Source organism: Diceros bicornis, chromosome 18 (genome assembly GCF_020826845.1).
Source record: "Diceros bicornis minor isolate mBicDic1 chromosome 18, mDicBic1.mat.cur, whole genome shotgun sequence".
Taxonomy (NCBI): Eukaryota; Metazoa; Chordata; class Mammalia; order Perissodactyla; family Rhinocerotidae; genus Diceros; species Diceros bicornis.
The window spans coordinates 184640-212497 of record NC_080757.1 but is presented as its reverse complement, the minus strand read 5'-3'; the positions used below and the strand labels follow the sequence as shown (position 1 = coordinate 212497).

The following is a 27858-nucleotide window of genomic DNA, read 5'->3' as shown; positions in this document are numbered from 1 at the left end:
CGGGCATGGCCAGGGCGGCGTCTGATAGGCGGGGGACGGGCCCGGAGACTGGCGGACCAATGGGCGCCCGGAGGCGGGGCCTGCGTCGGCGCCGTCCGGCCGGGCCCCGCGGCGCTGCCCAGTCCGGCCCGGCGCCGCCCGTGGGAGCGCGTCTCCGCTGCCTCTGCCCGCCGTGCCCGGGCCGTCTGCCCGCGGCCATGAGCTCGCTCCGCCCGGGCCGAGCCCGCCGCCCTCTGGAGTAGCCCCCGCCGCCGCGGACCCGCCCGCACCATGGAGTCGCCCGCCTCGAGCCAGCCCGCCGGCCTGCCCGCGGCCAAAGGTAGGCGCGCCGGCCGGGCCCGCGCCGCGAACCCCGGCCTCCGGGTGGTCCCGGGCAGCGCCGCGGCCCAGAACCTCTTCCGATTCGGGGGCCGCTCCCAGCCGAGGACCTCACCTGGACCCGCGGCTTAGGCCTGGGGACTGCACCCAGGCCCGCACCCAGGCGAGGATCTCGTTCTGATCTCCCCGCTCCGGGTCGGGAACCTCTCTCTGACCTCCTCATTTAGGCCTTAACTGCACCCTGGACAGGAACTCTCCCAGTCTGGGCCCCTCAGCTGGACCCAGGTGGGATTCACTCTGATCCTGCACCCGGCGCCCTTCACTCCTGGGGCTGGATTTAACGGACTCCCCATCCGGGCCCCAGTGATGCTCCGTGGCTGGGGATCCCACTGTAACCCCCCCATGTGGGTGCCCTGGCTACACTCCAGCTCAGAACTCCCTGTTCTTCCCCAACTCTGCATCCTTGCAGGCCCCACATTGCCCCATCCTGGCCCCGCCTGCACCCCATCCTGCAGCCCCCGGCCTCTCTTGGCTCTCACCCACCCTAATGCACAGCCCCCCTCCATCAGCTTCTCCTGTCTTCACTTGCAAGCCTCCCTCTGCACTTGGGGAGCTCACCCCCTCCTGTGCCCCAGTGTCTCCAGGGTTGATTGCTACCAGGCCTGTGTCTGTTGCCCATGGGTCCTGGGCCAACTGCCAGGCCGGGTGCTGGCTGGGCAATGGGCTTGCTCTTGTCTTCTCCAAGTAGCCGGCCTTCCTGGAAATTTCTGTGAGGTGGCGGCTGCGGCAGCAGGATTTGTCATGCAGAGGGGGGAGGCCGAGACTTGGAGGGTGAGAGGGGGATTTTTTGCAGGAAGAGGAAAGGATGTTTTTGGCCTGCCGGAGTCACAGCAGGCTGGGTTGTGGGAGCGATTTCCACACCGGACATAGCTGCAATGAATGGGCTGCCTCCTGGCTCTCTCAGCCTGCTGCTGCCTCACCCCAGCGACACGAGTGTCTGTGGCCTCAGTCTCCCTGTCTGTGAAGTGGGGGTAATCACGCCTCTTTTCTGTGGACTTCTGGAGTATGATGTGAGGTAGTGAATACTAAGGAGTTGTAAGCAAGCGAGGGTGGTGAGATGAAGAGCTCAGCATGGCTCCTGGCGCATAGTAGGTACTTAGGAAGGGACAGGTACCAGGCATCTTGTTCTTGTTACCATTTTCCTTACTGGAAAGGCCTCAGCCATGCATGGTCAAGGTCTTGCCTCTGTTTGGGTTGCAGCTGTAGAGTGAGGGGGAGAAAGGTAACAGCTGGCACTTAGTGGGCCCCTAATCAGGGGTTGTCCCTACCTCTCTTTCTCTAGAGGCGCCCAGGCAGTGGGAGGGCATGTGGGGGCCGGGGGAGGGTGTGGATCCTTCCCTGCTCCTGCTGTGGGCTGTGGGCCAGAGCCCAGCCGGCCGGCGGGTGGGCAGGATAATTATGTCTTACATAAGTGGGAGGCCTGGGAGGCCGGATCCCTGACCATTGCCCAACCACCGTGAGTAACTTGGGAGGCACTCACGGGGGGAGGTGGCTGGGGAGGGACTTGTCCTGCGCAGACCTCGTGGAGCCTGGGAACCGGGAAGTCGCAAGCTTCTCCACTGTGCAGAACTGTGAAATCAGACACTTCTCCTCCTCTCCAGCTTGGGGTTTACTCGTGGCTCGGTCAGTGCTGTGGGACTTAGGGCAGGTCCCTCAGCCTCTCTGGGCCACAGTGTTTTCATGGACGGAAGGAAGAGGTTGGAAGCAGTGTTTGTTTTTGAAGGCCCTTTTAGCTCTTCCAGGCAGGGAATGCTTCATCCAAATAAAAGTTCAAGTTGCAGGGTTGTGAAGGGAGGGTGATCATGGATGTGAAGGGAAAAAGCACTTTGGGGAGACGCTGCTTGATCCCCGTATGCTCTGTGACTTGAGTCCTGGCATTGCCCTTTCTGAGCCTCTCTGCAAAGAGAGGACCAAGATGAATTTCCAGTTTGTGGGTCCAGGTAACACATGACCCACAAACTGGAAATTGGGTGGGCTGGATGGAGGGTCAGGGGCCTCGCCAGGACCCAGGGACCCTCTCAGCCTCTTTGTGGTCTGCGGAAGGATGTGGTGGGGAACCACAATGTCCCCTTGCCCAGAATCCCAAGACCTCTCACTTACCAAGTTGTTTTCCATGTGTCGTGCGCTCTCCTGATTATTCCTTGCAGCCCCATTTACGATGAGGAAACTGGCTCAGAGGCGTTCAGTGCCGTGCCTGAGGTCACACAGCTGTGACAGATGGAGCTAGGGTTCCATCCAGGGCTGTGTGTCTCCGGAGGTCTCCTCAGTGCTCCTCTGTGTCCCATTCCTGGGCTGGGTACTTGAGTTGGATGGATGGGACACTCCCCTGCACCCTATTACCCCTCGGTCCAGTCAGTGTCCCTCCAGGCCCTGCCGGACCTGGAGGATGGACTGAGCCAGAGGTGATGCCTCTTGGGTGCACAGCCCTGTACGGTTGGCACATGTCATACTTGTTTCGGTCTGACCCATTTGACAGATGACAAAACCGAGGTCAGACAGAGGCAGTGGTGGGACCGAGTCCACAGAGCCAAGGCTCATCTTTGTCCTCCCCACCCTGGCCTGGGCCCCGGCCTCGTGCTCTCTCCGCCTTCTCAGAGGAATTTGAACAAAGCCGGGCGTGGTTGGCACCTGACCTTAAGGCACTTTACCTTTGAGCTTCCTGCCTGGCAGCAGGGGCCCTGCCCGTCCCGTCCGGGGCCATGGGCCCGTGGAGTTTTCCGTGAGTGCACAAGGCCGCAGGCCCCAGAGCCCGGCGGGTTTCCCCGGCCTCCTCGCCCACATGCCGTCTTTGGCTGGGGTTGGAGGCCAAGGGCAGCTGGCGCGGGGCCAGGGGCAGGGGCACATTGGTTGGCGTGGTTTGGGTCTGCCGCCTCCAGCACGTTTGTCCCTGGGGGCCACACACGTCCTGTCACTGCCCCGCTGCATGGTGAGCGCTGCCACGCCGCACTTCGTGGTTGATCCTCACGTGGCTCCCGGCTGCCGGACAGGGACACCGAGGCTGCAGGGAGCGAGCGCCGTCTGTGTCCTAACCCTGCGCCCCCGCCTGTCCTGGCTGTCGGAAAGACTGGAGGGTGGCACCTTGGGGACTTCCCCCACCCCTGGCGTGACGCACAGGAAACTCTCTATCAGCCAGCCCGTGGCTTGGGGCCTGAAGGGAGCAGAGTTCTCCTCGGCCCGTGTGGGGAGAGGGCCGGGGCAGCGGGAGGCTTCCGGCGGTGACTCAGCGGGCACTGGGCGCTGACTCACCCACCGGGCACGCCGGCTGCTGCTGCTGCTGCAGGGGCGAAGCTGCTGGCGGGTGGGGGAGGGTCTGTGAGCCCGGCCTGCAGGTTGCCATCTGGCCCCGAGCTGGGCACCGGAGGTGGCCCCCTTCCTGGACCCCGGACTGGGCCGGGACCCCCCAGGCAGGCCCTCCTGGCCCCGTGCCCGCCCCGCCCAGGAACTTCCTCTGTTAGGCAAGGGCCCTGCTTCCTCTTGCTGGTGGAGCAGCGGCAGGCGGCAGTGGCTGTTCACTGCCCCTGGCCCAGGCGCGATGCGCTGCTGGGGGCTGGGGGAGGCGGAGGAGCGGAGGGGGTGCGGGGTCCACCTGAGCTCCCGGGAGAGGGGTGGAGAGGTGAAGCCTGTCTGTGGTCGGACCCCAGCTCAGCCCCTTCTGCTGTGTGCTGGTGGACGCTCCCTGCACGCTGTAAATGGCTTCAGGCCCCTGGGCATGGCCCAGCTCTCAGATGAGAGGCCTTGGTTTTCTCACCCGCAGAAAGGGAATGGGGCCCCTGCCTACCTGTTTTGCTTGCAGCCACAAGGATAGATGGAGACAGCCTCATTCTGCTCTTGCTAAGTGTCAGGTACTGGGCACAGCAAGACTGCCCTCTCTCCACAAAGAACCTTGGCAAGACAGGAAGTGGGGGCAGAGCCTGGGCTTGGGGGCTGAATGGGCCTGCGTTTGAATTCTAACTCACTCCACTGCTTGCTGACTTCCTCACGTGCCCTCTCTGACCCTTGGGCTCCTCTTCTGTAAAGTGGGAGTAAACACCCTCCCTTGCTTGGCGGTGGTAAAGATTGGAGATAGTGTTTGTCAAACGAATGGCATCCGTTATTATTTCTTATTGTTATGGTCATGGCAGTTGTTCATTGGTGGACCGGGACCTCTGATGACGGGCTTGTAGGCTCTCTGACATGAGGACTCTCTGGCTGCGGTCCTGTAAGGCCAGCCAGTGTGTACCAGGCTCTTTCCCACTGGTCCCCAGGCGGGAGCTGGGGGCTCCCAGAGCCTCTTGTGCCTTCCTGGGGAGGGCCCGTGGGGACAGAGAGGACTGAGTGCCTGCCTCTTCCTGCAGGTTTGCCTCCCCCGAAGCATGGGGAGGTGTGGGGCAGGGGTTCAGGAGGATGGCCCTCCTCGGCCAGCCTGGTGGGACTTCATAGTGCCGGGCCCGGTGCTGGCTGTGGGGCTGGGGTGAGCGAGCAGTGCCCTGGCTGTCGGGGAGCTCTGCCTGGGGAGCAGAAGGAGGCTCCTCTTGGGAGTCATGGTTCTGAGAGTCCAGATGCAAGGTCAGGTGCGTTGGTGGACGGCAGGGCCGAGCTGAGGGGGAGCCGCTGGGACGCAGAGCCTGGCTGGGTACAGGCGGCTAGGGGAGCGTTGTCAGTGTCTCAGGAGGGGTGCAGTGTGTCATGCTGGGTCCCAGAGGAAGAATGCTGGGGAGCAGCATGGAGGACCCACACCAAGAGCCCCGTCCTGGCCAGATGGGGTGGTGAGGCAGGTTCACAGCCCCCAGCGACCGTCCACGCCTCCCCCTCTGGGTGTTGCCCACGTAGGTCAGGCCTGCCTGCCCTGCTGCTTCTGTAGATGCGCCCCCACCAATGGCCATGGAAACCCCAAAAAGCTTTGTAGAAAGGGTATGAAGAGCAGACAGGGCTGGGCAGGCCCCTCTGCAGCTTACAGATGCCAAGCCTGGACCTGCACCCGACTGCAGAGAGGGTCACCAGGCTCACCCCTAAGGGCTTTCCTCCCCTAACCCCAGCCACAGGTCCATGTCACCCTCCCCCTGCCCTGAGGGTCCCTCTCTGGGGTGTCCCGGCTGAGCTGGCATTCCAGGGCCTGCCTGGCTTCTCTGGGGAGGCCATGTCCAGCTGCGCCCCCAGCTGATGCCCTGTCCTGGCCGCACTGCATGGACCCCCTGCCATGTGTGGGCCGGGCCTGCGCCCTGCTCCGCTGACGCCTCCTGGCTGAGCCCTGCCCGGGAGGTGCGGCCTTCCATTCCTTTTTAAGTTTTTAGTTGAGAATATATCACAGACACCAAAAGCACATATAGAATGTACCTCTGTAGTTTAAAGAACAAAAGTAAAATGAATTCTGTTTACCCAATACCCAGCTAAAGAAGTTGAGCATTACTATGCCCTCCAAGTCCCCGCAGAATCGCATCTCCCTAACAGCCGTCCTGACTTCTGTATTAATCGTTTCTTTATTATGTTTTTAATTGAGCTCTGACGCATGTGTGGTGTATTCAAGCTCAGTCTCCTGCAGAGTCAAGTCCGCCGTGGTCCGTGGGGCCAGCACTGTGGCGGTGCGGGAGGCTCCAGCCAGCTGCCGGGCTCAGGCCTGTCTCCTGCACTCACGAGCTGTGTGGCCTCGGTTTCTTCCTCGGCGTCCTGGTTGATACTGGGACCTAAGTGGCGGGGTTGTGAGGAGGACCCCGCGTGTTAGCTTGGGAAGTGTGAGTGTGGGGCCGGCGCAGGGAGCGTGTGTATGAGCTCCTGTAGACATCCTCCCGCTACATCCTGGACGAGGTGAACTCTGCGTGCGCTCTCTCTCTGCCCTCTGGGGGCCCACCCTGTGGTCTGGGGGCCCACCTGGTGACTGGGGGCCTGGGGGCCAGGGCAGCCGCTGATCCGACCCGTTTGTGCCTGGTGTCTCCAGTGCCCGTCTTGTTTTGCCGTCTTCATGCCAAAGCCCGTGTGCAGCTACTGTCGTTGTTGCTTTAAGTGCGTCTCAGATCCCCAGGCCCGAACTGCAGTGCCCGGCCTGCGCAGCTGCACTGGCAACCCTGACTTTTCTCATCTGCAGCACTGTGCTAATGCTGCCAGCTTCAAAGCTTTCTCCCAAGGATTGCCTGAGCCGGTGGCTGTGAAGTGACATGTGAAGGGCCTTGGATGTCAGCGGAGGTGTTGGGGCACAGTCAGGAGTATACAGGGAGCTGAGAAGCATTGCTGTGCACCCAGCAAGCAGGTGCTTCGTCAGTGGTGGCGGTCGGTGGCTGCTGAGGCGTGGGATGGACAATGTTCCTTACCCTCTTTGTCCTTCTGCGAGTCTGTGACTTGACCTTCTGGTCTAGGTGCCCTCCTGCTACTGGCACGGTTCGCCCCATCCCGGGTTGCCTGGGGCAGACCCCAGGATGGGGCAGTTGGATCCTCCAGGGTGAGCCTGTAGGGACTTCCAGCTGGGAGACGCTGGTTCTAGGCCCTGCTCTGCCCCAACTCCCTTTGTGACACCTCCCCCCCCCGACCCCCCAGGGCCTCAGTGTTCTCGTCCAAACAAAGAGAATGAAAACGCCCATCTCTCAGGGCTGCTGTCGAGGGAGAGAAGCTGTGAGACCGGCAAGGCCAGGGGGATCGTAGGTGCCCAGTCAGTGCTGAACTTGAACCTAAGCTACGTATCAGCGTTTTTACCACCAAGAATACCTTTTTAGATGTTTCTGCCCATCAATCCCATTTTTATAAGATTTTGTTTCGATACTAATGATAATAAAAAGAAGAACGGCATTTGTTAAGGAAAGGTGCTTTTACTGTTTTCTCACGCAGGAGCATGGGCCCATCCGTGCCCCTGGGGGCCTGGGGTGGCCTGAGTGGAGGCCCGTGGGAATTCAGCCCCAGCCTAAGCGCAGGGAGTGCCCGCTTCCCTGAGGGCCTGGAAACATCGGGCGTCACTCAGGGACCATCCCTCCACTCGCAGCCTCTCGAAGCCTGGAGGTTGGGCTCCGCGGTCTGGGGCCCACCCTGCCCTCTGGGGGCCCACCCTGTGGTGTGGGGGCCCACTTGGTGACTGGGGGCCCACCCTGCCCTCTGGGGGCCCACTCTGCCCTCTGGGGGCCCACTTGGTGACTGGGGGCCCACCCTGCCCTCTGGGGGCCCACTCTGCCCTCTGGGTGCCCACCTGGTGACTGGGGGCCTCTGGGCCGGGGCAGCCGCCCATCTGACCCGTTGGTGCCTGGCGTCTGCAGTGCCCGCTCTCGTTTGCGCCACGGTTACCCAGCAGCGTGCTGTGTTGTCGTCACTGGGTTTCACGAGGGAGCACGTGGCCTAGAGTGGGTGTTACTTGCCTGAGGTCAATAGGTCTGTCCTGGAGCATGGTTTTCGCTTGACAACCCTGACACCTCCTCGTCCTCTCCTGGACGTCAAGGCCATTGCACTCTCTGATTGTCAAGGGAGGAAATTGAGGCTCAGAGAGGGGGTGTGGCTGGCTCACAGCCACAGAGCAGCTCAGGTCTCTTGATGCCAAAGCCCATACTTCCCCACTCAGTTTCTGTCGGCTTCTGCCAGAGTGGCTTGGGGGACGCTGCCGTGGCCGTGGCTGAGGCGTGGGGAGCCAGAATCTGGTGGCCCCAGGAAGAAGGTCGGGGCCTGTGCTGGAGTCCTGGCTCTGCCGCTGTCCTGGCGCGTGACCTGGGTGAGTCCCCGGGCCCTTGGCCTCAGTGTCTGCACTGGACAGTCTCTGGGGCACCGTCCAGTTCTAAGCAGGCCTGCTGCTGGGAGCCCGTGGGAGGGACGCCCAGCCACCTTTAGACAGAGGAGGACATGAGGCCCAGGCCCGCAGCAGCCCAGGGCACGGGGTCAGCAGGGCTTCTTCCTTTCTTATTTATTTTACTTGAGTTACTTACATTTAGGCGGCTGATAGTGCGTGTAGTTAGGAATCCCAAAGGTACAGAAAGGTAGTTTCTTGCTTCTCCTTGGAATCCTCGGTGAAGAGCCAGCCTTCGCTCTCGCAGATCCTGACCTCCCCTGCCTGCTCCTGCTGTGCGTGCCTGTGGGGCCTCGACCCGCCGCCCTCGCCGCTTCCCTGGGCCCCTCTCGGATTTTCCCAGCCCCGGCCTCGGTGTCCTCCTCAGTGGAACGGGGATCCCGCTCGTCCGGCCTCTGGGAGTTGCCGAGGGGTCGAGAGAGACGTGAGACATGCCAGCGCAGGCCTGGCGCTTGGTGTGCTCGGCCGTGTCGGCAGCTCTTGCCTCCTTCTGTCCTATGGGAGCTGGATCTTGGGGATGGGTTCTGCGAGGGTGACTTCGGGACCTGGTGAGCTCGCCCCTCCAGTGCCGAGGGGGCCCTGGGCTGCCCTCTGCACCCGCCCTCCCTGCCTGTACCCCACTCCGGCCCCTTTCGTCCTCTCGCTCCCTCTGAGCCTCTGCTCAGCCTCTGCTCATATCTCGCCTCAGAAAGGGCCGTGTCCCCGCTGCCGTATTCTCTAGAGCACTGAGCATGCGGGGAACTCTTGGGGACGTCTGGCCTCCCACATCTCCACAGTGGCGTGCGGTTCCTTGCCTGACCGGCATGGACACTCGGGGCCCAGGACCTCTCTAGTGGAGTCGGAAATCACGAGAAGCACTCGAAATACCCAAAAGTAGGGGGCGGGAATAATAAATTGGGAAACCATGGGCTGTGATTGGCTGTGTGTGGTGGGGGGGTTCCCTTGTTGAGTGGAGGCCCCGCAGGGTCCGTGGTGAAGGCTTGTTCTGCCCCTGCCTCCCGCCCCTGGACGGGCCTGAGAAGAGAGGGGCCCAGTCCAGTCCAGGTGGCTCTCCCCAGGGCCCTGGGGCGGGGTGCTGGCAGGGGGCGGGGAGGCCCCTCTCTCAGGCTCTGTCCGTGTTTGATCATTAGAGCAAACAGACCTGTATTCTCGTCTGCTCCCTACAGACACTCGCTCTGTGCCCTCTGTCAAGCGCCTCTCCCCTCTGACCCCCTGGGTACAGCAGGCCCATGAACACACTGCCCTTGTGGGGCTGCTGAGAGTGTTAACAGAGTGGCTGTTTGGGGCGAGATACTGCGGGTGTCCAGATGGCTCAGTCTAATCTTCCTCGGTCAGACCTGCTAAGGCATGGCGCTGATAACCTCATTGGACATGCCCGATAACCCTGGGAGGTTGGTCCGTTGTCCCCATTTCACAGTTGAGACCATGATGTGCAGAGAGGTTAAGTCACTTACCTGAGGGCACACAGCTAGGAAGTGCTTGAGTTGCAGTTTGAGCTCAGGCTGCCTGGCTCCAGAGTCAGTGCTCATAAGCATTTTGCTAGCTCCCTCTGAGATAGTAACTACAGAATGGTGGCTTGTGAGAAGTGACAGGAGAGAAGCCGGCTGGACACAGGGAGAGCCAGTAACAGGGGCTTGGCTGGAGCCATCAGGAGAGCCTCTCTGAGTAGGCAACAGGTGAGGATCGTGTGCCGGCCAGGACAGAGTCGCAGGAAGAGCATTCTAGGCAGAGGGAGCCTGAGGTGGGAAAGAAGGTGACTTATTCGAGGAGTGTGAGTGGGAGGAGAAGGGCAGGGCTGCCCCTGCGGTGGGACGGGCCGTGGCCGGCTCCTCTCTTTACCGTCTGTCCCGAAGGTCGGTGGTGAATTCCTTGCTCCCTGCCCGTGGTGCTGTGGGGAGAATGGAGCCACCGAGGACACAGGGATGCCTGGCGCTGTGCCCGGAGCCCCGCGAACTGAAGCTGGCGGGCTTGTGATTTGCTGGTGGCGGCCTGCGCACCTCTGTTTGCTGTGGTGATGGTCGCCGTGGTGGCCCCACCTGGGTGGCCTGGCCGGCTGGGCGGGCGCTGACGTCCTGGGCGGACAGTGGCAGTGGCAGGTGGCCTCCGGCCTGTCTCTGGGCCATCTGCAGGGCGGCCTCGCCCCTCCCTCTGACAGTGGATGCAGCTGCCCCCTGGAGTCCATGTCACTCCAGACGCAGGTCTGGTGACCCTGATGGGCAGGTGGGCAGGAAGGCCGGGACCACTCTCTTGCCACCTGCCCAGCCCCTGTGCTCGCAGCAGCCTCTGTCCTTCCCCAGCCTGGGAGGAGGGCGGCTGGGGGCCCACCTCGACTGCGCACCTCGGTCCCCCTCACACACTCCTCGCCCACCTGGCCCAGCTGTGGGCGCGGAAACTCCCTTGGCAGATGAGGAAACTGAGGCTTGGTGAGGGGGGCACATCTTACGATGTTCCCAAATCCCAGGGTGGGAGAAGGGCGTGAGGCCAGAGCCAGAGAACAGTGAGAATGGGGCCGAGAGCAGGGAGAGTGCGAGGGCGCGGCTGCGAGTGGATTGCTAATTTTTACATAAAATGTTTTACTTTCTGGTTACAAAAAGCATCAAGTCAAAAATAAAAGTTACTCGTAATTCTCATTACTTAGGAAGGATGTTTTCCCCTCTGTGGAGAGCTGATAATAACTGTGATGACCATTTATGGGCCATTATAGGGCCACCTACTGTGTGCTAAGCCCCGCGCCTCATGCCTGGCAGGGGAGACCTCGCCGTGTAGGGCAGGCGGGCAATTCTCCGCACCCCTATTCGCAGGTGTGGAACCTGAGGGGCAGAGAGAGGGGTGCCATGCCGGGTCTCGGCTGGTGCAGAGCTGCACTTCCTCAGGCTGCTGCCCACCAAACGCAGCGTTGGCAGCACCGGCCTGGCCAGTGGCCTGTGCAAGCCTTGGGGCCCCTGCCCTCCCCAGAGGTGGGTGGTGACCTCTAACCCAGGGGCAGCCCCGACGTGGCCTCAGGAACTGATGGCCTGGCGCGGCTCGGCGTTCCTCAGCATTCCTCTTGCTGTGTGGAATGTCTGGGCCCAGGGGGCCGGGGAGGCCTGGGTGCCTGTTCTGCATGAGACCCCCGGTCCTGCCAGTTGGGGAGCGCAGCAGGCCTGTCCCCACGGCTGCGAGGAGAAGCTCCTGGAGGAGGGCTGCTGTGAGCTGCTGCCCAGCCTGTGGGGTCTCCGAGTCAGCAAATCCAGGGCTGACTCCCGGGGGGACCCCGGACTCACTGTGCAGTGACTTCACCTCGCAGCCTCGAGTAAAGCGAGGCTAAGAGCTCCCCTCTGGGTGCCGGGCACCTGAGATGGACGGGAAGGGCCGTGGGTGGCCCGCAGGCTGCTGCTTTGGTGGGTGAAGGAGCTTTGGAGTGCGACCTGCTGGCCCCTGATGACCAGCCGCGTTGTCTCTTCTGTAAAGTGGGATGAGGTGCGTCCCACGTGAGGCCATCGTAGGCGACTGGGCCTCCCCAGGGCCAGGGGAGCAGATGGTGGGTGCCCGGTGGTGTTGCTGCTGCTGCCGCCAGTGTTTGTGGAAGCTGGTTTCCTAAGGCCTTGGGCCGGGCCGGACAGGCGTGGGCTGGGTTCAGAGACGGGCAGTAGCTGGTGCAGGCGAGTGCCGTTCGAGCCTTGTACGTGATGACTCGCCAAGGTTGCTGCTGGTCCTTCCCCGTTGTGTGGATGAGGACACTGAGACTCAGAGAGGCTCAGAGAGGGCCTTGCCCAAGGTCACTCAGCCTGTAAGGGGCCAAGGTGGGATTTGAACTTGGGGAGAGACAGCCCATGCTTTTGGCTACAGAGTTGCACCAAGAGCCGAATGGGGCCCCCACCTGGCTCTGGGGCCGTGGATGCGCCATTGGGCATGGGGGCCGCCAGGGTCAGGGCCTTTTGCTGGGACTTTGGTTTTGCTGTGGCCACTAGAGCACAGGTGGACACACCTTGGGGCCTGGCGTCTGGTGGTCCCTGGGGTGGCTGTTGTGGAGAGGCTGCAGGTGTCTGCCTGCATCACCCCCTGCAGACACTGGGACCCCGTGCCCGCCGGGGTTGTTCCGTTTCCTGGTCGTTCATGCAGCCCCGAGGACAGCTGGGTCTGGGCCTCGTCTTCCCAGTGGCAGTAACAACCCCACCCCTCACTCGACGTCAGTGCCTGGCACCACCCGCGCGGGCCCCCAAGCTGGGTTCGCATGTGGGGCACTGAGGCTGCATGGGGGGCATGGCAGAGGCTGGGTCTGAACCCAGTTCAGAGGTGGCTGCAGAGGCTGGGGTCTCCCAGTGCTCTGTGCACACCGTGGCAGGTGGCGTGGGGCCTTGGGCAGTTCCCAGTCCCCAGGTGGCCAGAGCACGGCGGGGTGGGGAGGTGGGTGAGGAGGGCAGAGCGAGTGGCAGGGCCATGCCCAGAGGCGGGAAGGATCCTCCTGCAGGGCATGCATGGAGGTGGCAGCATTTCTGCTCTGGGTGGTTTCGAGGAGTCCAGGTCCAGTCCCAGCTGTGCCACCCACGTGCTCGATGACCGGGCCAGTCACTTTCTTCCTCTGGAGCAGGGAGCCCCTTGCCCAGCGCCTCGGAGCACGTGCTCCAGACTCAAGCCCGCCCACCGCACTCCTCACCACCAGGCTCCCTGGTCTCCAAGCCTTGCTCTCCCACCTGTAAGATGACCCCATGCCTTCTTCAAAGGGAGGCTCCTGTGGAAGCCCTCTCCATGCTGCCCAGCCCGGCTGTGTCCAGTGCCCTGTATGCTGATTCCCTTTTAGCGCCAGCTGCATGCTGGGTGCCAGGCCACGCTCTCTCAGCTAGTGCAAGAGGTGTGGACTCTGGGGCTTGGAGACGTGATGCCCCTCGCCTGTCCTCAGGGGTCAGGGTGAGGGAGGTGCTGCCTCGAGGCTCAGGCCTGCCCGGCACCCTGGGAAGGGAGCAGTCTTCCTGGGGCGCCCTCGGAGAGGGTGGCAAAGGCAGGAACTTCTTGGGGGTGGGAGAGAAATGGGCACCAGACTTCAGCCAGGGGCTCTCCAGCCTGTGTCTACTCCAAGCCTCCCAGCCACCCCTGAGGTGGGCATCCGTTCCAAGGTGACAGATGGGGAGGTCAGGGCTCAGAGAAGTGGTGGGCAGCACAGCTGGGACCTGAGTAGAGCTCTGTCCACCTAAGATGCCCCCCACCAAGGTGAGCACCACGGGGGGATGAAGGTTGTACCAGTTTCCTAGGGCCGCCAGGACAAAGCACCACAGACCAGGGGGCTTGACAGAAGCTTCCTGTCCCCCAGTCCTGGGGGCTGGGGGTCCCGTCCAGGTGTGGGCAGGGCCGTGCGGGAAGGAGCTGCTGCAGGCCCCTCTCCTTGGCTGGCAGATGGCCGTCTTCTCCCTGTGACTCTTCACATCGTCTTCCCTCTGTGTGTGCCTGTCTCTGTGCCCACATTTCCCCTTTTTATGAGGACACTGGTCATGTTGGATTAGGCCCACCCTGGTGACCTCATTGTGACTTGGTCACCTCTGTGGTGACCCCATCTCTATTAGGGTCACACTCTGAAGTACTGGGGCTTAGGACTTCAACAGGTGAATTTTCAGGGGGCACAATCCAGCCCTTAACAGAAACTCAGGACATAGGACTTCTGCGTGGGCTGGGAGCCTGGGGGCCTGCCGAAAACCTCGGCTGCTCAGACTCGGCCCTGCTGCCTGGGATGGGCTCCGTGGCGGCCTGCGTGTGCCTGTGGGGGCAGATCCGTGGTGGGGCCGTCTCTTTGAGTGCGGCTTGAGGTTCCGTCCCTCCTCAGGCGGCGGTGGGGGGACCACGCGCACCGGCTTCCAGGAGGGCTCCGGGGCCCCTCCCGGCACTGGCCACACCGACCTCAGCCTCTGTCTCTGTGCCAGGGGCCCCTTGAGGGCAGGGGGCCCGACATCTCTGTCCCCAGCTTTGTCCAGCCCAGGGGAGCCCAGGGACGTGGACTGACTGAGCACTGACCCGAAGCTTCGCCTTCGCTCCCTTCTAGGAAAACCCAAGAGGAAGAGGGACCTGCGGATATCCTGCGTGTCCAGGCCGCCTCTGCCGAACCCCACGTGAGTTGGCTCAGTTTCTCCCCGGGCTCAGCCTGGAGAGGCTTCCTGAAGGGGCCAGCGGAGGGGAGCAGCAGCAGGTGCCTGTCCCAGTGGGGCGGCTGAGGGGCTCGCAGGTGTCGCGTGTCTGCCCTGTGCCCCTTCTCGCCGTCTCAGGGGGAGGGTGAGGCTGCGCCCGTGTCCCTGTGGCCACACCTTGTCCTGGTGCATGCAGGTGCTCAGCGGTGGGGGAGGTGAGGTGCCCTGAGGAGAACCACCTCCCGAGACAGCATGTGCCTCAGCCCCCTGCCCGGCCTGGTCACTCCTCCTGGGGAGGGGGTATGGTTCCCTTGGAGGCTCACGGGGTCTGCCCTCTCCCTGCAGACCCCCCCGGAACCTGGACTCCCGGACCTTCATCACCATTGGAGATAGGGTAGGTGATGGCTGTGCACCTGGGGTGGGGCCTTGATGTCTTTGAGCCTCAGTGTCTTCATCTGACAGGTGGGCCCAGGCTGACCCCATAGGGCCACTGGGGGTGGCTGTGGGTGACAGACAGAGCTGGGCTTTGGAGAGGAGCCTTGCTCCCTGGACGCTGGCTGTGTGGCCCTAGGCCACCCACTCACTGGCCCTCCCGTCTGGAACCGGGCTGCCTCCTGTGGCCCTGGTGAGCCAGAGCTGGTGTGGTTTCCTGACCTCAGAGTTTGGGTGGCGGGCCACTTGTGCCCATGTCACCTGTGGGAACAGTGTGTTGAACCTGCATTCCTGGCTGTACCCTCAGGGTCCCCTGCCTGGGAGCCTGCATTTCACATGCACCTCCTGATGGCTTGGCACCGGCGATTGAGGCCCTGGCTCAGGGACCATGCGTCCCCACAGGATGTGCCAAGGGTCTCCAGGCAGAGACCCCACCCTGGGCCTCTCCTCAGCTGACAGCCCCTCCTTGGCTTATTTCTCCCCCGACACTTGTCACTGTCTGGTGTCCTGTTCACCTACTTGCTTATTCCTTTTTTTGTTTGCCTCTAGCAAGAGCGAGTGGGTGGCCCAGGGCCACACGGCCCCTGTGAGGGCAGGACCTTTGTTTTGTTACCTTTGCATCCCCAGTGCCTAAAACAGGGGCTCGGGCATGGTGGGTGCTCCATAAGGAGTGTTTGAATGCAGGACTGATTCTAACCACCTGAGTGGTGTGGGGCGAGAGGGAGGGGCACCCCAGGGCTCCCCGTGCCGCTGGGAATGTTGCACACACTGTCTGATTTATGCCTAGCAACGGCCTCTGGACATCTTTGATGTGAGGCTCAGAGAGGTGAAGGTCACACAGTGGGAAGTGGTTGGTGCAAGCTTTGGGGACAGACCTGACTGACTGTCTGTCTTCTCTTTCCGCTGCCCCAGCTGTCTTCACTGGGCCAGGTGTGCGGGCTGGCTCCTGGCCTGGCCGCCACCAACCCTCTCTTTTCTGTCCTCCAAGAACTTTGAGGTGGAGGCGGATGACCTGGTGACCATCTCGGAACTGGGCCGCGGCGCCTACGGGGTGGTGGAGAAGGTGCGGCATGCCCAGAGTGGCACCATCATGGCTGTTAAGGTAGGCAGAGCCCCTCCGCCCCCACCCAGCCCTGCCAGGGCTAGGGGGCACCTGGGAGGCTGCCTGGAGGAAGCATAGAGGCTGGGCCTGCCTGTGGGTGCCCCTCGGAGCTCCTGGCCTTCAGATAAGGGACAATAGGGTGCTCGCCCCGTCACGTGGCCCCTGAACCACAGCCCTCTCCCCTGCAGCGGATCCGGGCCACCGTGAACTCGCAGGAGCAGAAGCGTCTGCTCATGGACTTGGACGTCAACATGCGCACGGTCGACTGCTTCTACACCGTCACCTTCTACGGGGCCCTTTTCAGAGAGGTGCGGGCCTGGGGGGGGTGGGAGGTGGTGCTGGGTGGGGACTGGGAGCTCAGGCCGCCCTCCACCCGCCTTCCGTCCACGCACTAGCCCGCAGCCCACCATCGCTCTTCTGCGCCCCCAGCAGACGCCTGCTGAGCGCCCCGTGTGCCAGTGCTGGCGCAGGGGAGAGGGAAGCGGAGGCCTGGCCTGCTCGAGACGGCGGAGCTTGGCTCTTGGGAGCCAGACCACCTGCTCCCAGCTTCCCGCCGTCACGGCCCCGCCCTGTGCCGCGTTTCCTTGTTTATGAAGTGAGGCCAGTGATCGTACCCATTTCACTAAGTCGTCGTGAAGATGAAGTGAGGGGCCCGGGGCGTGGCACTCAGCAAGCGTGCCACATGGCCCTGCCTGCGTGACCACCTGCTTCCCCAGTGTCCAGGCTGGTTGGGTGGGGACCAGGGGCAGCCGTGGAGGTGGGCGAGGGTCTGCTTCTGGTCTGCTGGAAAGACCGGTGTGGGATGAGAGAGGAATTGAGGGCTAGGCCAGGGAGTGTGAAGGATGGGCTCATGCCGGGACGGTGTGAGGCTGTCGTGGGTGTGGACGGAGACCTGGGGTCCAGATTGGACGTGCTGTTTGTGGTGGTGATTCACCTCCTAGAGTTGAGGGCTGAGGTCAGGGCTTCCCTGCCCAGCCTTGCTCCCTGAGCACCTGCGGGTCCCGGAGCTTGCTGGGTGCAGTGGACACAGGGGTGGGTCAGCCCCTCATCATCCACTCGTCTGATTGGCTAAGAACCCGTGGTATGCCAGGCACAGATGTCTGTCCCTGGGCCGCTGGGGGACAGACACACACCCAGGCCTCACCACATGCCAGCTCAGAGCTGCCAGGGAGGCCCAGGGGCCTGCGGGTACCCCAAGGAGGTGCTGCACCCGGCATCCTCAGAAGGTGTCCTGAAAGATATGTGGGAGTTTGCTGGGGGACTAGGGTGGGGGTGGAGGGGCAGGGCATCACGGGTGGAGGAGGGACCCGTCCGCCAAGGTCAGAGCTGGACGAGCCATGTGTGCTAGGGGTGGTGGGGCTGGGTCATGGAGCTGAGCTGGCCCATCAGGGTCCCAGAAGCCCCTGTTGGAGGGACATAATCAGGCGTGTGTTTTAGTCACTTCTCCCTGGAAACTTCCATGGAGCTGGGGATCAGGTGGGGGACACTGGGCAGACCAGAGGTGACAGAGCTGGGCGAGGCTGGCGTGTGGACCTAGCGGTGTAAGCACACCTGGAGGGTGGAGAAGCGGGCGGGTTGAGAGACTTTAGCAGGCAGTGGGAGGAGCTGGGGGCTGAGTGAGTCCCTGCGGGCTGAGGGGCGGGCGTGCGCGGGCGCCGGGCAGCCTGTCCCGTCGCAGGTGCAGCCCTGGCGGCCCGGCTGACCTCTGGTGTCCACCCCAGGGAGATGTGTGGATCTGCATGGAGCTCATGGACACGTCTCTGGACAAGTTCTACCGGAAGGTGCTGGACAAACACATGACCATCCCAGAGGACATTCTGGGGGAGATCGCTGTGTCCGTGAGTGCCCTTCGGCCGGGTGTGTGGGGGTCACGGTACACGGCCAGAGACCCCAGCCCTGCCCAGCAGGCGCAGAGCCTGGCCTGATGCTGTGTCTTGGGCATAGCTGGGCCCCCAGCATGGCCCCCAGCTGTGGCCCTGAGCCTGAGCACCTGTCCCACCCTGCACCAGAGCCTTCCCGCTGAGGAGAGCCCGGAGCCCGGGGCTCCCAGAGCCATACAGATTTGGCAGATGCCGCATCTCTAGGTCTTTGTGTGCAACTCCTGAACTTCCTAGGCCCTTGAAAAAGGGACTTAGCATTTACAACTCCCTCCTACTAAAAATGCCCTGAGGAGCTCGCAGAGGTAGCAGCTAAGCTGGGGGAAAGAAAGGTTATCATTCCAAATGTCTGCCTTTTGAGGCTGCATGTTCCTAGAGGAGGGCAGCAACCCTGGACTTGAGCATCCCGGCAGCCAAAGCACAGAAGGAAGTGGGATCAGTTATTGCGGGGTTCCCAGTCCTGACTGCCTCTGGGGACGTTTGAAACACCTGGCCCGAGTACTGAATCGGAGTCTGTGGGGTGGTTCCTGAGAAGAGTGGTTCTAAGCACGGAGGCCACTGGCTCTGCTGAGGGTGGGGAGGAGGCAGGGAGGCTGCAGAAGGGCTGGATTTTACCCAGGAGGCCGGTAGGGGGTGGTGACAGCCCCCGGGGGGGGTCACAAGTCTAGACTCTGCAGGGGTGTGGGGTAGCTCCTGTCCCTGGTGAGGGCCTGGGCCTGAGACCCTGGCCCACTCGGAGCAGAGTAGGAGGCCAGCATGTCTGCACCCGGATCGCCAGGACGGCAGGGCAGTGCTGGATGCGGGCAGGAGCCAGGGTCATGAGGGGCTGGGGTGTGTATGTGGGAGGAGGAGACAGATGGGCACGGCTGGGGGGCCTCACAGCTCTGTCACTGTTGGTGCAACTGGGACTAATGTCGGTCCTGTCCCCCCTCGGCCCTTTCCGGAACGCCAGATCGTGAGGGCGCTGGAGCATCTGCACAGCAAGCTGTCCGTGATCCACAGAGGTCAGTACCCAGCCCCAGGGAGGGCCCGGCTCCTCACACAGTCTCGCGCAGCCTGCAGGGCGACTGGGCCTCTCCCTGCTCTCGGGGGTGCCGGGTTGGGACGTGCCTGTGGGGTCGGGAGCCGAGCCTGTTCAGTCCAGGCCACTCTCCCCCTCTTCAAGCCCTTTTCCTTGCCCCCACCCCCCAGCCCCTTAGGGCTGCTGGTACTCAGAGCAAGGATTGCATGGATCTTGTCCTGGGGAAGGCTGGCTGGTTTTGTGTTGACCTGTCGTCTGCGTGTCGTGAAATGCACAGACCATAGTTAGCCCTCGCTGGGTCTGATCGGACTTCACCCCCAGTGGCCCCCGCCCTGTTGAGATGCAGTGTTTCCCCCTCCACCCCACCCTAGAACGTTCTCTCGGCCCTTCCTGGTCAGTCCCTGCCCTCACCTCCCCCATGCCCCTCGTCTGATTTTTCCCATCCCAGCCCCACCCCACATCATCACTGTTGGCAGTTGGTCATGGAGCCTTCTGGCCCTTTTTCTGTGCATGTCTGTCCTCGTGCACATCCCCTGGCGAGTAGCTGGGGTGCATGTATGTCGTGTGTGTGCCTTTGCCGGGAGGTCCCTGCTGTGCACTGGCACCTGCTCTGTGTCGGCCTCGTGTCCTGAGGGGCTCGTGTGCACAGGCCGGTCTCCTGTGCTTTACCTGCTGCCCTGAGCTTCCTGGCCGGACCTGCTGACCCTTTGGCGTGGACATTTGAGTGGTTTCTGGGTTCTCACCCTGTCACTGATGCCCCTCCAAGCCCAGGTGGACCCCAGAGCTAGAGGCTGTGCCGGGAAGCAGAGGCCGAGTCCCAGCTGTGGGGCAGCAGAGCTGGGACGGGCCTCTGCCTCTAGACCTCGTGTCCAGAGCGCCGGTGGTCGCACGGGGGGGCGTGTCCTGTCTGCACCGCCACCCGCTGTGTGACCTTGGGCTGGGGCAGTGCTTCTTGGAGCTTCAGCCCTCCGTCCACTCCCTGGGCCCCAGCGGCCTCTGTCCTGGGCAGGGGCCTGGGAGGAGCCCGCCGGCCTGCCGTCAGGGCCCCACAATAGGAGCTGACTAGGGGTGTCCTGTCCCTGGCAGACGTGAAGCCGTCCAATGTCCTCATCAATAAGGAGGGCCATGTCAAAATGTGCGACTTCGGGATCAGCGGCTACTTGGTGGACTCTGTGGCCAAGACCATGGACGCCGGCTGCAAGCCCTACATGGCTGTGAGTGGTTCCTGCACCCCGTGCCCTGGCTGAGGTTCAGGAGAGGGCACACCTGGAGAAAGCCTCCGGGTCTCAGCCCTCCGGCCGCGTCCTCTGTCCGTCACCTGCCCTAGACTCCATGTGTCCTGCCACAGAGGGGCAGCCTGCCGCCCGCCTGCCCAAGCGGCTCCTTTTTATCCCTGTTATTAACTGTGCTCCCAAGTGCCCGTTTGGATGATAAGTTTCCTGGACACCCACACGGAGGTGGCTCGTGGGGTCTGTGCAGGTCCCGCCCCTCCCCCAGTGTCCTGCAGGTGGGACCCCCCCGGGGGGTGGCTGGGACGCCAGGCTTGGGTCTTCACTGCAGGACCCTGGGCCTCGCTGGCCTCGGTTTCCTCATCTGTTCCGTGGGAGTGTGGGACGGGATGAGCACTGACCCCTCAGTTTGGGGCGAGGGGGCCAGACTTAGCTGAGGGAGCCTTGGGCGGCCCTGGGGTGGGTGTTCACACCTTCCTGTCCCTCTCACAGCCCGAGAGGATCAACCCGGAGCTGAACCAGAAGGGCTACAATGTGAAGTCGGACGTCTGGAGCCTCGGCATCACCATGGTACCGTCGGGGCGGGGTGTGCGGGCGCTGTGCCCGGCCGTGAGCTTTGGGAGGCCCATGAAGTGGTTTAGGCCTTGGACAGAAGTGTCGGCTTCACAGGCTGAGAAGCACGCATGCCGTCAGAGGCGACGGCATCTTTAGGGGGGGCCTGCAGGTGACGTTATGGCCCTGCCTGGCAGCAAGCCGTCCCTTCCACGAGAGGTCTTGACGTCTGTGGGAACTCGTCCACCGGACTCTCCCCAGAGTCCGTGGTGCTTGTTGAGAAATCACAGTAATCCCAAATTAAGGGAGCCTCTGGTCCGCACATCATTTCAAAAGCAAAATGGTAAAAATCTTAAAAAATGCTTTTCTCAGTGAGAAGCATGTTGCCTGGGGTCCTGGTGCGTTTCCACAGGCGTGGCGGGGTGGGTGGGGTGGGTGGGCTCTCAGTCCTAGGCCAGTGGAGACTTGGGTGAGGCGGGAGCAGGTGCCCGGCCCTCAGCTTGGGTGGCTGCGTCTGAGGTCCAGGGCAGGGCTGGGCCCGTGTGCCTCTTGTTCTTTTTAGAGCTGCCTGGCAGGACCCCCGCTGGCCTGAGTCGGGGCACGGCCCCAGTGTGGGGCGAGATTTAGTTAGTGAGCGAAAGCCCACTCTGGCACCCACATGGAGAAGGGGCTGGGGGGATAGGGGGCCAAGTCCCCCTGCCAGTGCTGGGAGTTTGGCCTGAGACCGGGGTGCATGAGAACCTCGGCCGTCACGGGCCTGGCATCGGGAGTCAGTCCCCGATGGGGCAGCCTATGTGCTCATCGGCCCCCACCCCATCCAGCCTCCAGAATTCCTGGGGAGTGCCCGGCTGTGGATTTGCCCCTGAGGTCCCCGTGGTGTCAGTGCCCTCCCTGCCCCAGTCCCTCTGGCTTCCCACTGTGGGGGCGGGGAACAGTCGATCATCAAACCAGTCAGGAAAATGTGGGGGGGGTTGTGGAAAGGAGCCAGGGGTGGGGGGGCAGGGACTCTGGGACAAGGCCCTGGGGGAGTGTGCCTGAGGGGCCAGATCCAGGGGAGGTCAGGGTTGGGGTGGTGTTCTGGGTTTACTGCCACTGCGGTTGTCATCGTGGTCCTGTCACGGTCACATGACTGACTTGAGCTGTTTCTGTGCACGGGGACGGGGAAAGGACAGAATCACAATCATTCTCTCAGAGACGCGGAATTGGGTGATATCTTCCATTTTCCTTAATACTGCTGACACGTTATTTTCAATTAAAGTTTTTCTTTAAACCAGAGAGGCATATCCAAAGTCTGAAGGTGGACACTACCCCTGCAGATAAGAGTTTTCCAGCTCCTGAGTTAAAAAATAATAGGGGGCTGGCCCCGTGGCTTAGCAGTTAAGTGCGCGCTCCGCTACTGGCGGCCCGGATCCTGGGCGTGCACCGATGCACCGCTTGTGCGGCTATGCTGAGGTCGCGTCCCACATACAGCAACTAGAAGGATGTGCAACTATGACATACAACTATCTACTGGGGCTTTGGGGAGAAAAAGGGAAAAAAGGAGGAGGATTGGCAATAGATGTTAGCCCAGGGCCGGTCTTCCTCAGCAAAAAGAGGAGGATTGGCATGGATGTTAGCTCAGGGCTGATCTTCCTCACAAAAAAAAGAAAAAAAAATAATAGGAACAAGTTCTTGCTGTAACTGCAGCCTCTCCAGACCTGGCTGGGTGTCAGAGGCCACGCTCGTGACCTCTGCACTCATGCGTTCACCCTGCCCCTCCCTCCGCCTGTCGTCCGCTGTCGTCGCCGGGGACCTTCCCATGTCTCTGGTGGAACGTGGACACGTGTGTGCTCCTTTCAGTTACCACGTGCTGCGTGACAGACCACTCCAGAACCTGGTGACCGAAACCAACAACTTATTGTTTCTCGTGTTTCTGCAGCCGGGGCTGGACTCAGCTGGCCGGTTCTTCCACTCCACCTGGCTCCCACTGGGGTCACAGCTGAGGTCAGGGCTTGGCTGCTGGAGGGTTCAAGAAGGCTTTACAGACGTGGGGCCTCCACACCGCCGGGCTTCCTCCTGGCGGCGGGGCGGGCAGGGGAGGCTTTCGTGGTGGCTGGCTTCTGCGAGGGAAGTGCCCTTGCGTGCTCAGCCTGGACTGGCCCAGTGTCACTTCTGCCTCATTGTGTTAGTCAGAGCAGGTCACAGGCAGGTCACAGGCCAGCCCGGGCTCCAGGGGAGATAGACTGCAGTGTGGGTGGGGCCTGGCGGGCGCACCCTGGAGGAGGGCTGTGGTGGCCCCAAGGGAGACGAGCTGCGTGCTGCGGGTTAGGTTTTTCCCCACAAACTGCACAAGGAATAGAAACGCTCTGCAAACATAGAGAGGAAACGTCAGAGGGAGAAACATGTCACATGCTGTCGCACTCAGACACAGCCCTGCTCCCCAGTGTCAGCTGCCAGCACAAGGCGTTTCCTTCTAGACATTTTGGCTCTTTTTTTTGTGAGGAAGATTGGCCCTGAGCTAACATCCGTGCCTATCTTCCTCTGCTTTATATGGGACGCCACCTCAGCATGGCTTGGTAAGTGGTGCGTCGGTGCACGCGTGGGATCCGAACCTGTGAACCCCGGGCCGCTAAAGTGGAGCGCGAGCACTTAACCACTGTGCCACCGGGCTGGCCTCCCCATTTTGGCTCTTTTTAAAAAAACATATGCAGTTTTTATTTTGCTTTTTCCTATTTCTCTGGATTGCTGTAACCCTGCAGGCCTCTCTTCCTGAGACCGCACCGCTCTCTGCCGCCGTCTGCTCACCGGCCCCTGATGCGGTGGGTCACTGTTTTCCCATGTTTTCTGTCCTTTGAAAATCACAGCCGTCCTGCAGGTGACCAGTGAGGGGCCGTGTGCCAGGCACACCCTTGGTGGTCTCCCCCCCGTCCTCATGGACCACCCCCCCACCCCGAGTCGCTCTCTGGGCACCTGAGCGCAGCCACAGGACGGAGGGGCCCAGCAGGTGGACGGGGGTGGTGCTTGGGGAGGCTCCCACCCTCACACTCTGGCCGTGCTGAGCATCCTGGTGCCTCCAGGTCACGGCCACACCCCCTGCCCAGTGGCGGGCTGGTCCCTGGTGCCGGACGCTTAGGCTGCGTCTCACGTCTGCTGTTACAGGTGGCGCCACATCGTGCAGCTTTGTGCTCAGAGGCTGTTTGTTTTTTCATTTTAGAGCTTTTTAGAAAAAATTACCAGGAAAGGGATTCCTAGGTCAGCGTCTGGACACTTCCGTTTCCTGATTATGAACTCGGGCAGGCTGCTGGGGTGCTCACTCGTGCTTGTTGGCGTCAGGAGGCCGCCCTGGCGTCTGTCCTGTGAAGAAGCACACAGACAGGGCCACAGCCCGCCCTGCTCAGGCGCGTCCTCCATTGGGTGTTGACATCTCAGCTGGAGAGGGGCCTTCAGCCTTGTGGGAACGCCCTTTCTCAGCATGATAATTAGTGATCTGTTCAGGTGCCACCTGCCCACACAAAGCGTTTGAGCTGAGGCCTCTCTGGGTCACACGGTGACCATGGTGACCACGGCCGCTGATGAGGAGCCTCTGCGCTGTTCCAGGCAGGGCCTGGCTGACCCGATGTGTCCTTTTCACCTCGACCTCAAGATCAGAACCCAGATTCTGTCGTAAGCTAGCCAGTCCTTTCCACAAATGACTTCCCGCCAGCTGCAGGCATGGCACGGGGCTAGATGCCTGGCGAATGTGTGGAGGCTGGGTGGCCCTGATGGTGCCCGCAGGGAAGTCCAGGTCTGGCAGGATTGACGAGGCCCCGGGCACCACGTGTCCAGGCGGTCAGGGAGGAACAGTGATGGGGGCTGAGAGGGGACGGCTTCCTGGAGGAGGCAGCACTGGAGACGGGCCTTACCGGATACCAGTGGGTGGGCAGATGGGGGCTCTGCAGAGAAGGAGGGGCTGCGAACTTCAATTCCTGGTGGGCCTGGCGGGTCGTCACAGTAAGGAGCTGATCACATGCGGCCTCACGGTCTGACGTTCCTCTGCAGCCTTGGGGAGAGACAGGCGGAGGAGAATCGTGTCATTTCCCGTCTGCTTCTCTGTACGAGCAACAACGGCCCGGATAAACGGCAGCAGACACTGAGATGCTGCGGAGACATTAGGGAAGGGAGTGGCCTGCGGTCAACAGGGAAGCTGGTGCCTGCCCAGTTTCTTTGCCGACTGCTGCCTTGTGGGAAGGGGGCCCAAGGTTGCCAGCTCCTTTGATTTTTCCAGATTAGCTAGAACCTGGGTTTTTATGTAAAATCTTCTGAATTCAGATTGAAAACCTGACCGTGGTCAAACCAATCACAGTCCAGGGCTGGATTTGCTCCACGAGCTGTAGTCTCTGCCAGTGGGGTCAGAGGAGCCAACTACTTGTGTCCCCCTGCCTTTCGTCTTTGGCCTGATGCCCCATGTCAGGCCCTTGACCTGCTTCGTGGCCCAGCTCCAGGCACTGGGCCAGGACAGGCAGGTTCCGAACACGCCCTCCTTCTGGGCACAGAGTGTGGGTGCGTCTGACCCGCTGCCGCTGTCCCCACTGCAGATCGAGATGGCCATTCTACGGTTTCCCTACGAGTCATGGGGGACCCCGTTCCAGCAGCTGAAGCAGGTCGTGGAGGAGCCATCCCCCCAGCTCCCAGCTGACCGTTTCTCCCCCGAGTTTGTGGACTTCACTGCACAGTGGTGAGTCTCTGGCCCTGTGGGGCCTCTGGGCCTTCCCGGCCCCAGTCAGCACTGCTGCCAGCCCTGGCCGGATCCCAGCTCCTCCTGGTCTGGTGGCCTCCTCCTCTAGCACATAAACCCCAAACAACGCAGCATCACAACATACAAGGCAGAAATAGAGCATAAGGAGAAGTGGACAAACTGGTCTGTGGGGAGATTTTAATATAGTCCTTCTAGAAATGGACAGACCAGGTAGACTGAAAAAGCAAACAGAAAGCATGTAGAGGATCTGAATAGCATAAACAAATGTGCTTTTATTGATGTTTAGAACTTTGTGCCAAATTAAAGAATGCCCCTGGGAGCCTTATGAAAATTAATTGCATTTGAGGTTACAAAGGAAATAGGGAAAAAAGAAAAAGGCAAAGACATGTTCTCTGTGCATAATTAAATAAAACAAGAAGTCCATAACAAAGAGGGAAAAGCTCCATGGAAAGTCAAAGTAAATTCTTCTAAATAACTCTTGGGTTATGAAAAAGATTTGAAAAATAAAATTACAAACTATTTAGCAGTGAAAGACAATGAGAACAGAACATAGCAACATCTGTGTGTTGTGGGCAAAGACACACTCAGAGGACAATTTGTAGCCTTTGTTTCTTTTATTGGAAAATTAGAAAGACTGAAAACAGATGAGCCTGGCAGACAGGGTCATTGGTCACCTCAACCCCTTTTGATCGGGACCTCCCCTCTCCCCGAGGAATTTCCCCTGAGATATGATTGTTAACTGCAGTGTTTTGGTATCATTTTGTTGTCGGCATCTTTGGGAATTCCCTAGATCACTATGGAGACAAGAAAGCAACAACCCAAGAGGCAAAGAAACTGGGTCCTGGTCTCTGTAGTTTGCACCCACGGATCCCACTCCACCCTTGGTAGCTCCCCAGAACAGCCCCAGCCTTTCCTCCTTGAGCCCCGAGCACGTGTGTCCCCTCACTGCCCGGGCGGGTGGGGGCTGGACTCACCTCCTCCTGCCGCCCTGGCCCCAGCCTGCCCTGTTCTCTCCTAGCCTGAGGAAGAACCCTGCGGAGCGCATGAGCTACCTGGAGCTGATGGTGAGTGTGGGGCTCTCTGGGGAGGGAGCTGCATCTCCCTGCACAGAGGTGGCCAGCGTCTCTGGCTTACCCCTGCATTAATTCATTTAGGAACTCAGTCACTGATTCATTCCATGCCAGGCCCCATGGAGGGGCACACAGGCAGTGCTGTGACTGATGGTGCAGAGGGATGGGGAGGTGGTGGGCAGGTGGACCATTTTATCCAAAGACATCAGGAAAGGCTTCACAGAGGAGGTGCCATTTGAACTGGGCCTGGGAGGATGAATAAGGATTTACCCACTGATGGAGAGGGCGGATAGGGCATTCCAAGTGGAAGGCCCAGCATGGGCAGGGGCCTGGCATGTGTGGGGAAAAGGCAGTTTAGTGTGGCCAGAAGATGGCTGCAGAGGGCCAAGGAGGAAGCCGTTAACGCTGTCTCTAAGAAGGAGGGCTTCCTGGAGGCAGAGTCCTAGAGGGATGAGTAGGAGTTTGCCAGGCAGGAGGAGCACTCAGGCTGGGGCTGGTTTGAGGAGGCGGAGGCACTTCCACCTCACCCCTTCTCCTGTCCCCCACCAGGAGCACCCTTTCTTCACCTTGCACAAAACCAAGAAGACGGACATTGCTGCCTTTGTGAAGGAGATCCTGGGAGAGGACTCGTAGGGGCGGGGCCTTGGACCCCACTCTGGCCCCCCAGTGCCCCCCAGCCCCCTCTGGGGGAGCAGTGCTTGCTCACACCCATAAGCTGCCGCCCTGGCCCGAGACGTTCCAGGAGGAATCGAGGGGGTTGCTCCCACCTGGCTCGGCAACAGGCCATTGGTCCCAAGTGCCAAAGAACCAGACCACTGGGGCCCCCAGCTGGGCCTGCGAGGGCCCCATCAGTGCCTCTGCCCCTGCTGCTCCAAGGACCCCAAGTCTCTAGCCCCCAAGACCCTGGACTTGGAGGGGCTGGGATGCCCCCCGCCAGACGCTGCTGCCCCTCACAGAGAAGGCAGCTGGTGCCGTGTGCAGGCCGCTGCTCCGGCCTAGGCCTGGAGGCCACCCAAGTTGTATATTTTTTTATCTCTTGACTGAATGGACTTTGCACACTTTGGCCCAGGGTGGCCAGACCTCTGTCCCAGCATCGGTGGGGGACGCACAGGTGGATGAGCCACGTGAATCCTTCTGAGCCCCCACAAGGGAGATGCCAGAGCTGCCCGAGGCCTCTACCCCAGCACTGGCACACAGGGCCTCCGGGGCACCGGGGCCGCCGGGCCGCCTGCCACCTCTAGGGCGTCGTTTCACTTTTTTTTTTAATTTATCCTCTTGAGTTTTTCTTCCGCTTTGTGGGTTTGGCTTGTGTTTCTTGCATGGTTTGGAGCCCATCACTTTTCTGCCACCTCCCCGGGAACCAGCAGGCCAAGACCTGCCCTGTCTGCTCAGGCGGTTGTCTAGGGGGATGGACCCAAGGTCTCTGCTCAGAGAGGTGCTAGGGGAACCATCCAGCTCATTCTCCTTGGGGACTGGCTCGACGGGAGCTGTGGATTTGCTTTTGGTGTTGTTTAAAAAAAAAGAAAATATATTTTTTTGAAGAAAGGACTGCCCGTCCTGGGTCCTATCCCTGGTGGCTTAGGGCAGTTACCTGATGGCTGTTTTAATTAAAAACAAAAAAACAAAAAAAAGAGGTGGCACAAAAGGTTGTGTGTAACTGTG

The 27858-nt window shown here is 61.3% G+C and overlaps 1 protein-coding gene across 1 annotated transcript; it reads left to right on the top strand.

The window, feature by feature from the left end:
* The first annotated feature begins 160 nt into the window (after positions 1-160).
* On the top strand, positions 161-27858 carry MAP2K3 (mitogen-activated protein kinase kinase 3). The gene is made up of 12 exons (XM_058559480.1): positions 161-319; positions 14118-14184; positions 14545-14593; positions 15620-15733; positions 15922-16041; positions 17455-17571; positions 18563-18614; positions 19718-19845; positions 20353-20430; positions 24966-25105; positions 26145-26190; positions 26746-27858. Exons 1-12 carry the CDS (start codon positions 271-273, stop codon positions 26827-26829), a joined length of 1044 nt encoding a protein of 347 aa, XP_058415463.1. The 5' UTR covers positions 161-270; the 3' UTR covers positions 26830-27858.

Bases quoted from the DNA above. Each gene is read 5' to 3' on its own strand.
- MAP2K3 (XM_058559480.1), top strand. From the start codon at position 271: ATGGAGTCGCCCGCCTCGAGCCAGCCCGCCGGCCTGCCCGCGGCCAAA. The intron at 320-14,117 runs GTAGGCGCGCCG...GCTCCCTTCTAG, and splicing joins CGGCCTGCCCGCGGCCAAAG to GAAAACCCAAGAGGAAGAGG. The intron at 14,594-15,619 runs GTAGGTGATGGC...CTGTCCTCCAAG, and splicing joins TCATCACCATTGGAGATAGG to AACTTTGAGGTGGAGGCGGA.